The following is an 11661-nucleotide window of genomic DNA, read 5'->3' as shown; positions in this document are numbered from 1 at the left end:
ATGGCATTTCCTCAAATGTTGAATGGATTTGTAACACATGCCAGTGTTTTTTTTTTTAATGCTTTGGGCTATTAGATAAGATTTGTCCGTGTGCTGAAGCACACAAAAACTTGCTGTGACAGGTGACTTAGATTGATATTGCAACAATGCCTCACGAGGGGAATAATATGCTCGTCTGTAGGCTTTAAGCACCATTGAATATGGATAGCCATGATCGAAGATCCTTTTGGCAAGTACTAATGCTTGATTTTTGAACTCGTAATCGGTGGAGCACAATCTGCGAATTCTAAAAAATTGTCTAACCGGGAGACCATTTTTGAAAGCACGAGGATGAAAACTGTTGTACATTAATAAATTATTTCTGAATTCAGCCAGTGGATTAATGGCTTGGACATTAACTTGCAATTTACAAATCAATTCAGCCATGAAGATATCACATTTTTGGATATACAGATTCATAAGCAAGGAGTTAAGCTACATACAACTGTCCATCGCAAATCCACTGATAGAAATAATTTATTAAATACAACAGTTTCATCCTCGTGCCTTCAAAAACGGTCTCCCGGTTAGTCAATTTTTTAGAATTCGCAGATTGTGCTCCACCGATTACGAGTTCAAAAATCAAGCATTAGTGCTTGCCAAAAGGTTCTTCGATTGTGGCTATCCATATTCAATAGTGCTTAAAGTCTACAGACGAACATATTATTCCCCTCGTGAGGCATTGTTGCAATATCAATCTAAGTCACCTGTCACAGCAAGTATTTGTGTGCTCCAGCACACAGTATTAGAACAAATAACCAGGGATGATTGCGGCGGCGATCTCAGTTATCAACTCAATTACTGTGAACAGTGGTGGATCTTTACTCTGGCCACTGAAGCACCAGAAGGACTAAACAACAGTGTTGAATGGACTTCTTTAATTTAGAAATTGATTGGCAGTTGTAGCCACTCCCCCAGAACCAATTGGCTAGCCCTGTACTTCCGGTTTAGTTTAAAAAGACAGTTAAGAGTCATGGCGAGTCGCTGCTAGTTTAAAGCTGAAACCAAGTAGCAGTGCATGCAGAAAGACAGAGACAGAACATATGTCAGCTTGCATAAGTCTTGGACTGTTTTTCAAGTTTATCAGAAAGATAAGGAACTACGAAAACTTAAACAGACTCTACGACAGAAGGAAAAAAAATGGAGAAAATCCCCGTCACCTGCATCACAAGCTGAATACAAACGCACCCTCCACCTCCACAAAAACAGCACACTGAAAACCAAAAGGGACTACTACTCCAGTAAGATCCACCACCTCATCTTTGACTCGAAAGCTTTGTTCAACTACGTATCCAATCTCACAAAAACCTTGGCTCCTGACATCCCTATGGACATAGCACAGACTAAAGCAGACGAACTGGCTCACTACTTCAATAGAAAAATCTCTGACCTGCTTAAACAGTTGACACCAAACCCTAATCCATCATTCAATTCATCATATCTTCACCCAAACAAAAACACTACGCTCAACTACTTCGATCCCATCTCTACTGCTGACATACAAAAGGCTCTGAAGAAAATGAAACCATCATCTCACCCATTCGACCAAATCCCCACAAAAATCCTCCTACTAATCCCGGACACTATTTCCAAAACCCTAGCTGACATAATTAATTGCTCCCTAGCCCAGGGTATCTACCCAGATGACCTTAAAATGGCATCGATCAAACCACTACTCAAAAAACCAAACCTTAACACCAATGATCCCGTAAGTTTCCGCCCCATCTCCAACCTCCCGTTCATAGCAAAAGTCATGGAGAAACTAGTAAACACACAACTATCCAATTACCTTGAGGATCACCAAATACTATCCCCTAACCAATTCGGATTTCGCAGAGCAGCAAGCACGGAAACGCTTCTACTCTCCCTCACAGACTTCCTCCTAACCGGCATAGACAAAGGACACGCCTACCTGCTAATTCTACTTGACTTTTCGGCGGCATTCGATACGGTCAACCACCTCATTCTACTAAACCAATTGGCAAACATCGGAGTTCAAGGCACAGCACAGAACTGGTTCAACACCTTTCTGGAGAACAGAGGATATAAGGTTAAAATCCATAACAAAGAATCTCAGTACCATCCATCTTCATTAGGGGTTCCACAGGGCTCTTCTCTTTCCCCCACCCTTTTCAATATATACTTGTTCCCACTCTGCCACCTCCTCACCAAACTAAACTTGAAGCACTTCCTATTCGCAGACGACGTACAGATCGTAATCCCCATAAAAAAATCCATTATAAACACATTAGAATTCTGGAACAACTGCCTGACTGAGATCAAACTCCTCCTTAACAGTCTTAACCTTATTCTAAATGCCGCAAAAACAGAATTCCTCATTATAGCACCCGAAAACAACAACATCACCACAAACATACCAGCCAACCTGCAAACCTCGCATGTAAGAGACCTAGGAGCAATCATCGATAACCGCCTAAACCTTAAATCATTCATAAACCAACAACCAAGGACTGTTTTCACAAGTTATTCATCCTTAAAAGAATCAGACCACTGTTCCACTCACAAGACTTCAGAACAATTCTACAAGCAATAATCTTCTCAAAGCTGGATTATTGTAATTCTATTCTACTAGGTCTCCCTGCCTCTCATACAAAACCTCTACAGATGGTGCAGAACACAGCCGCCAGAATTCTGACCAACTCCAGGAAATTCGACCACATCACCCCCCATCTTGAAAACCCTTCACTGGCTTCCCATTCACCTCAGAATTATGTATAAATCTATTACCACCATTTTCAAAGTCATTCATCAACTCGCACCATTAAATCTACAAATACCCCTCAAGAAACACACCTCTGTCAGACCAACTAGAGAACACTACAAAGAATCACTTCATGTTCCAAAAGCCAAAACATTCCAACACAAATCTTTCGAAGACAGAGCTCTCTCCACAGCAGGACCGCGCCTATGGAACTCCATCCCTTCAGAGCTTCGCCAGGAACCATGCCTACCAACTTTAAGGAAAAGACTAAAAACCTGGCTTTTCAAAAAAGCCTACCAGAGTTCAGATTGATCCAGGTTCCCTTTCAACCATTAAATGAGTCGCCCCTAACCTTCTTCCCTTTATCCGATTGTAAACCCCACCTACTTCCCTTTATCCTAGTGTAAACCGCTCCACCCCAATATCCTAGTGTAAACCCCACCACCCCAATATTCCACCACTTCCTTGACTTCATTTAGCCCTCGACTTCCACTAGACACAGATCCAATATTGCATACTATGTAAATACTCACTGTAAATGCGTTTTACTATGTAAATATTCCTGTCCCTATTCTCTTTTTTCCTCATATCCCAGTTGTTAACTTCCTTGTTCATTGTAACTATCACTTTCTGCACAGTTCAATTCCTCTAGTTCTATGTTCAATGCACGACTTGTTAAATGTAAACCGACTTGATGCAACCTCTGGTCGTGAAAGCCGGTATAGAAAATAATAAAATAAATAAATAAAATAAATAAGTATAATGTCTTGTTTTTTGTATTATAGACACCGCATATGTTTTCCACCCCTGATGAAGCCCACGAAACACGTATCGTGTCGGGTTGGGTCGGTGTTGTCAAATACTGTTCAAGCAATGCGCCCAGGAGAGGTGGCTGTGCATGTTTCTTCTTGCATCGGCCCCCTAGGGAGTTGACCTATTGAGATTAACACGGTCTTCGAGGCACACCCAATATTTCTGGGGACTCCAGGATGCACTGGGGTGGTGTTATTGCACACAAATTCTAAAATTCCTACACTTATCTGAAAATTTTAGGAGGAACTATTACTGAAAGATCATCTGGAATCTTCGTAGATTGCACTTTTTAACTTAAGCAACAGGAAAGAGAGGACATTTGTAAAAACTGAACTTCATATGCAACATCTTTTTTCTTACTCCAATAAAAGGTATCATTACCTACAGGGATTCAATTATTCTTCATGACCAACATGGCCACTAAAACACTGCCCTATGCTTTTTCCCCCCTGCCCCAGCATTCTTTCCTTCATCTCTTTCCCTATGCATCACATCCCACAGAACCTCATTTATCATCTTCCAGCCCAGGCATGGTGAAAGCATCAATGCTGCCGCCATTCAAAATAACCAATATTTAAAATTTATTTGCACAAATTTATATTTCTCAGATCTAAGAATTTCTCTCTCTGATTACAACAGAAAATATAAAGGGAAGCAAGTTTACATACTGTAAACAGGTTCTCTGTAGACAGCACGATGAATTGGCAATGGCACGACAACATCAAATGACGTTGAACAGAACCATTTCTCTACTACTGAGCATGTGTGGAAGTTCCTGCATGCACGCTATCTTGTGAGCTTTAGCTAGGCTGTTGAATCTCCAAGGAGACAGAGAGGTATTAAGCATGGCTAATTCATCCTGCTGTCTACGGAGAACACTTTTTACAGTAAGCAAACATGCTTTCTCCATCGACAAGCAGGGCTGAATTAACCATAACACATGGAGAGTCCCAAGCTAAGGACTGCATAGCGGAGCACTTACTGAATAAGCAATCCAGACCACACCATGGAGAGTGAATTACTGGATGAACAGCCTGCACAAAAATACTTGCCCAAAGTTACTGTCACTTCTTGATAGATTGTCCAAGACAGTGGGATGTGAAGGTATGAACTGACAACAATGTTATTGCTTTGCAAATGTCTTCAAAGGAGGCAGTTCTTAGGTGAGCCACTGAGTTACTTAACTATTGCTCTCATTTGGTGAGTCTTAGAGTGTGATCTGAAGGTCAGCAGCACATAGCAAACAGAAATTAATTTTATTTCCAGGAGTCCTGTTACACCAGACCAGTCCCAACAGATAGGTTGTGTCCCCCTACTAACAGAAAGAGGGCGAGAACACTAATTTCTCCAGTGATATCATGCCACTATGTATAGATGGTGCAGCACAGGAAGAATCCAGATCTCTATGACAAAGCTATGAAATAACTACAACAAACATCTAAGAGATAACATTCATAATGAAATTCTCAATTAGCAATCAAGAAATTCTCATGATTTCATCTGCCTATCCAGGAGTACTAAAAACAAAGGATGGAAAAGGAAAATTGGTTCTTACCTGCTAATTTTCGTTCCTGTAGTACCACGGATCAATTCAGACTGCTGGGTTATGCCTCCCTTCCAGCAGGTGGAGACAGAGAACAAACTGAAAAAGGCACCCCCTGATAACCCAGTGTGCCATCTGCGATCCTTCAGTATAAAGAATATCCAAGCGGAAAGAAAAAAAACAAGATAACAATACAACAGCCAATGACTAGACCAAGAAACTAAAAAACCAATTTGGCCCAATTTATTGAACTATGTACACACAAGAAGTGTAGATTCTTCCATTGCTCATTAACTAGGCTAGAGCTTCTTATTGTCCAATGTCCTGTATAGGAATAAATGGAAAGAAGAAACGAACGGACTGACCGGGCAAACTGGGCGGGCGTCTAGACTGATCCGTGGTTCTAGAGAAACGAAAATTAGCAGGTAAGAACCAATTTTCCTTTCCCTGTACATACCCAGATCAGTCTAGACTGCTGGGATGTACCCAAGCCGCCTTAACTGGGGTGGGACCCGGTAAGTCCCGCTCGGAGTACTCTGCTACCAAAACAATCCGCATCTGGAGCCCGGACATCCAAGCGATAATGCCTAGCAAAGGTGTGCAGAGACTTCCAAGTCACCGCTCGGAAAATCTCCTGAGGAGAAACATTTTGACTCTCCGCCCAAGACACCGCCTGAGATCTGATAGAATGAGCCTTAAGACCATCAGGTACCGGACGGCCCTTATATATGTACGGTGATGCAATGGCTTCTTTTAACCATCAGGCGATAGTAGTCGGATGCATTCTGCCCTTTTTTAGGGCCACGCCATAGAACAAAAAGATGGTCTGACAACCGAAAACTATTAGTCACTTCCAAGTACCTGAGAAGGACCCGACGAACGTCCAACTTTCGCAACTCTTGAGCCTGAGGGGAATCGCGATCTAAATCTGAAAAAGCCAGTAACTTAACCGACTGATTCAAATGAAAAGCCAACACCACCTTCGGAAGGAAGGACGGTACCGTCCAAAGCGAAACTCCCAAGGCTGAAAACCGCAAGAACGGTTCTCGGCAAGACAATGCCTGAAGCTCTGATATCCATCTCGCCAAACAAATAGCCACGAGAAAACCGATTTAAGCGTCAAATCCTTTAATGTGGCCTGCTTAAGGGGCTCAAAGGGCATGTCGCATAGTGCCCGCAGAACCAAGTTCAAATTCCACGAAGGGCAGACCTGCCGTACTGGAGGATTCAAATGTTTGGCTCTTTTCAGAAAACGTGCCAAGTCCAGATGTCCCGCAAGGGAAGTACCGTCCACCTTGCCGCTCAAGCAGCCTAAGACCGCCACTTGAACCCGTAGTGAACTATATGCCAAACCTTTCTTCAGGCCTTCTTGTAAGAACACGAGAATGTGGACTACTGATGCTCTTCTCAGGGACACCTGGGAACCGCTATACCATGAATCAAAAACCTTCCAGACCGCTACATAGGTAAGCGACGTGGAAGTCTTACACGCGAAGCAGAGTAGAAATCACAGCCTCAGGATAACCTTTTTTCCTCAGCTGTCGCCTCTCATAATTCAAGCTGCTAGACAGAAGCGATCCGCCTGATCGAAAAATACTGGACCCTGGCAGATTAGGTTCGGAAGGTGCCTGAGACGCAAGGGGCCGTCAACCGCCAAGTTGATTAGGTCCGCGAACCATGGTCTCCGCGGCCACTCTGGAGCTATGAGAACCACCGGTCCCCCTGTGCGACTCTATCCGTCGGAGCACTTTGCCCACCATAGGCCAAGAAGGGAACACATAAAGAAGCATGTCGCTGGACCAGGGGAGGACTAGAGCATCTACTCCTTCTGCTCCATGCCCCCTTCTGCGGCTGAAAAACCATACCACCTTTGCATTCAAGCGTGTCGCCATCAAGTCCAGGTGGGGAACACCCCACCACCGGATCAAGAGCTGCATCGCCTCCTCGGCTAGCTCCCACTCACCGGGGTCTAGCTGCTGATGACTGAGAAAGTCTGCTTGGACGTTGTCGACCCCGGCTATGTGAGATGCCGCCAGACGACGCAGATTGCGCTCCGCCCATACCATAAGCTTGTCAGTTTCGACGGCCACCAGCCGACTCAGTGTCCCTCCTTGTCGGTTGATGTAGGCCACCGTGGTGGCACTGTCTGATAGGATCCTTACCAACTGATGGCGGACCAGGGGAAGGAAGCTGCACAATGCCAGACGAACCGCTCTGGTTTCCAACCGATTCATTGACCACAGACCTTGAGCAGAGTGCAACTGGCAAACTGCCCCCCAATTGGAGAGGCTGGCATCCGTTGTCACAATCAGCCACTGTGGATTCTCCAAATCCATCCCCTGCTGTAAGTGCTCCAGTATGAGCCACCACTGGAGACTGCTTCTGGCTGGGTCCAGGAGAGGTAATGGAAGGTGAAACTCCTCGGACTTGGGATCCCAGCGGGATAGTAATGCCCTCTGCAAAGGCCTCAAATGAGTGAAAGCCCATGGGACCAACTCTAGAGTAGAAGCCATAGAACCAAGAACTTGTAAGTAGTCCCAAACGGTGGGCAATGGGAGGGCCAGCAGCCGCCAAACCTGAGACATCAGCTTGGCCATTCTCTGCACGGGAAGGAAAACCTTGCCCACTCCCGTGTTGAAGCAGGCTCCTAGAAACTCCAACTCTTACGACAGAACCAGCTGGCTCTTGGGAAAGTTGACCAGCCAGCCGAGTGACTGAAGCCACAGTAACACCGTCTGAGCGGCCTGTTCGCAGAGGTGTTGTCACTTCACCCGAATGAGCCAGTCGTCCAAATAGGGATGAACCGGAATCCCCTCCTTCCGCAGAGACGCTGCTACCACTACCACGACCTTGGTGAACACGCACGGCGCCGGCGCCAGACAGAACGGTAGCGCTTGAAACCTCTGATGACACTTCTGTATGCCTATGTGCAGATAAGCCTCTGTCAGATCCAAAGAGGCCAAATATTCGCCTTTGTGTACGGCCGCAATGACGGATCTTAAGGTTTCCATGGGGGAACCCGAAGAGCTCTGTTGATCTTCTTCAAGTCCAGGATGGGATGAAACGAGTCCTCCTTTTTGGGAACTACGAAGTAAATGGAATATCTGCCGGTGCGACACTCTCCCGGCGGGACCGGAATGATCACTCCCAGGTCTTTCAAGCGAGCCAGGGTCTGGAGTATCACTTGCCTTTTCTCTCGAGACCCGCAAGGATATACCAAGAAAAGGTCCCGCAGTGGGTGAGCAAAATCTAAAGCATAACCTCGATTTACAATTTCTAAGACCCATTGATCCGACGTGATCTTGAGCCATTCCTCTTGAAAAAGAGAGAGATGGCCCCCTATCACCGGAACGGAGGAATGGATCCCCCAGCGCATCTGTCCCTTGGATCCCGGAACTAGATCCCTCCTGAACCACCCGAATTCGGGACACCTCCGGAGGATCCGGCCTAGGAGCCTTTGCGGGAGGAGAGGAAGCCAATGGACCCTTGCCCCCGGGGAGAAACCGAGAGCAAAGGCTGTCCCTGGAGAGCCGGGTTGCCGGCTCCCCGCAGGCAGAGCACACCGAAGTGTGCGGCATCGCCGCGCTCCGAGGGAGAGAAAAAAAGGTGCTGAAATAAAAAATCGGAGCCTGGGAGGCCAAGAAGCAGTGCCGGCAAAAAACAGCTGGGTTTTTTTGTTGTTTTTTTTTAATCTGACATGCAACGCGCAGGCCTCACCAGAGCCCAACCTGCGACCCACGGTTGACTCTAGGCCGGGGGAGAAGGACCAGCCCCCCAGTAAATCTCCCCCAGTCACTCACCGGCTGTACCTGCTCCTGAATCGTGGGAGCTACAGGAGCTCCCAGACCGGCCTGCTACCGAGGAGAAAAAGAAACGTCTCCTCGGGAAGCCCGGCTGCTATCTTCCTTGTCGACACTCTATTTTTTTTTCCAACTTTTTTTTTTTTTTTTAAAGAAACTTTGTTTTAACCAACAAAATGAGGATTCCTGACCCAGACCAAACTTTTTTTTTTTTTTTTTTTTAAATCAATCGACCAGGACCGCAGGTTCTGCCACCTTCATCTGCTGGAGACAGAGAAATACTGAATGGGGGCTGCAGGTGGCACACCGTACTTACAGGGGTGTCCTTCAAGTTTTTCTGTCTCCATCTGCTGGAAGGGAGGCATAACCCAGCAGTCTGGGCTGATCCGGGTACGTACAGGGAACTTACCATTTCCTCAGAGTTTACACATCTCCTGCAAATCTCACCTTGAACATGTCTGGTGCCGGTGATGTGCTCCAACAGTTTTTTGCAGGGCATTCGGACTTTCACGTAAGCGGCGTAGTGGCCACCTCTCATTGAGCCACTGTGCTCCACGATCCCATACAGGCTGTAAAGAACTCTCTCTTCTTCTGCCACGTTCTGTTACCATGATGCCAAAGGAAAAAGGAGAGAACAGGAACAGTATACTTCGCAGTCCCGCTCCTCTCGCCCTCCAGCTCCCCTTCCTCATGACAATCCCTCCTGCTCCCTCCGTGCTCACCCTCAGTATTCCTTCCGCCTGACTGTAAAAACAATCTGCCTCTTGCTTTGGTGCCCTCCCTCTCTAAGACAAGCTTTTGCCTATTCTGATCCTTAAGCTCTCCAGCCATTTTTCCCAGGTCCTTCCCATATAATTCTGTACTGACCCCCTCATGCTGATCTGTTCTTTTGACCATGTGTGTGTATATATAACAGTTTTTAAAAAAATCTGATTAAAAAAACAAAAAAATTGTATAATTAAATTGTAATATTACTAATTAAATACAATTAATATACTATAGGAACATCTGAAATATCCTTCTACAATAGATTTACCACCATTGCAGACCTAATTTAATAACTTTATCCAACATTCCATTTTTAAAATAGAAATCAGTAACTGTATAATATATTCTTGTATTTATTTCTGTAACTTGAGTTCCCATATTGAAAAACATTTGACTCTTAAGGGTCCATATTCAAAGGCATTTTATTATTTTTTTTATCTATTTATTCAGCTCACACCTTTTCATTGATAGATCAAGGCAAGTTACAGTCAGGGGCTTAGATACTTCCCTGTCCCCAAAGGGCTTACAGTCTAAGGGGTTTATTTACTAAAAGCCTTCTCCCATCTTCTGTTACAAAAACTGCTTAGTAAATAGGGACTAGGTTTGTACCTGAGTCAATGCAGGGTGAAGTGACTTCTTCAAGGTCACAAGGAATGTCAGTGAGATTTGAACCTTGGCTTCCCTGGTTTTCAGCTCTGACTACTAGGCTGCTACTCCATTTTCTTGTGGGTTATGTAGCTAAATACCTAATATTAAATATCTAGGACACTTATCCAGCTAACATTTAGCAAGAAAACTCATTATCCTCCTAAACTTTAGCCAGATGACATAGGTGAATTCTGGGGCAGCTAACAGCCATTTTTCAGCTGCATTTGGTTAAATTAGTCTAATAACTATAGGGATATCTCAGCAGTCCTAAAATTATCAGGCTGCAATTGGCTGGATAACTTAGACTTAATTGGCTATATTTAAACTAATATAGCAAGTTAAGTGGCGCAGTAAAAAAAATATATATATAAAAGTTACACACGGGCCTGTGGTATGGTTTCCATACCCCCACCCAATATATTAAACATAGGCATTGCCGGGCCCAGCAACTCCCCACTTGAAAAATAAAAGGTTTAGGGATCCACTTGGTGATCTTCTCACCGGTTTGGCAAATTCTGACAGTGCATCACTTTTTTTTCTACTCTGCCGCTTAATTGGTGATATTCTTTTGCACACAGTCAATTATGTCCAAGGTTATCTGATTAGCTTTAGCTGGATAACTTTAAACCTAACCAGAGATATTCAAAGCTAGCCTGAAAACTTTATTTGGGGATATTCAGCGGGACGTTTATCCTTTAGCTGGATAAATTAACCATTTTAGACTTTTTTTTTCAATATTGGCCTCAAAGTGTTTCCTTTCATGAGAGTTGGATCTGCTAAATGAATTACTCAAAAGAAAAATTTAAAATCTGTATATCTAAAAACACAGGGAGAAAACTTCATCTCTGATATACCATACCTTGCAGGAAGCTGAACAGAAGGGTGCCAAGTCTAGGATAAGTGGAAAATCCACATGTCTGTTTATTTTTCGTAGGCTGAAACCGGCCTGGAAGAAAGGAGTTGATTAATTTCAATTGTAGATAAATGCAGGGCAAAGCTCGACTTCCACATTGTATAAACCAACCAAAGAAACCTGGGCTCAAACAAAGTGGTAGTTACAACTAAGAAGAAAGGAGGGACTGGGGGGAGCAATGAACAGTGGTGTGCAAAAGAGGACCCTGCACAGCGCGATATGAGCAGCAAGGCTTTTTAATCTTCCATCTCGATTTTCACAGTGAACGGCCGCAGGAGAACGGTGTGCTTTTGCAGGCTGAGAGCACTGATCTGGGGCTCCCAGATTCAGACTCTGTCTGCCCCTCTGCAGGGAAGTCATCCTACTTTTTAAAAATATCACAATGCATGCATATGAATGTTGCTGCCTCTGCCCT

General features: G+C 44.6%; 1 protein-coding gene across 1 annotated transcript in view; it reads right to left on the bottom strand.

Moving 5' to 3' along the window:
• Positions 1-11661, bottom strand: part of USP45 (ubiquitin specific peptidase 45) — a 204974-nt gene that overhangs the window by 6725 nt on the left and 186588 nt on the right. Inside the window, exons 16-17 of the mRNA XM_029595369.1 lie at positions 11193-11279; positions 9365-9518 (exon numbers count right to left, since the gene is read on the bottom strand). Coding sequence (XP_029451229.1) covers positions 9365-9518; positions 11193-11279 — 241 coding nt within the window. The remainder of the gene's footprint in view (positions 1-9364; positions 9519-11192; positions 11280-11661) is intronic.

This window comes from Rhinatrema bivittatum, chromosome 3 (genome assembly GCF_901001135.1).
Source record: "Rhinatrema bivittatum chromosome 3, aRhiBiv1.1, whole genome shotgun sequence".
NCBI lineage: Eukaryota > Metazoa > Chordata > Amphibia > Gymnophiona > Rhinatrematidae > Rhinatrema > Rhinatrema bivittatum.
Note: the sequence above shows the minus strand (reverse complement) of the source record. Positions and strands in the feature narration are given on the sequence as shown.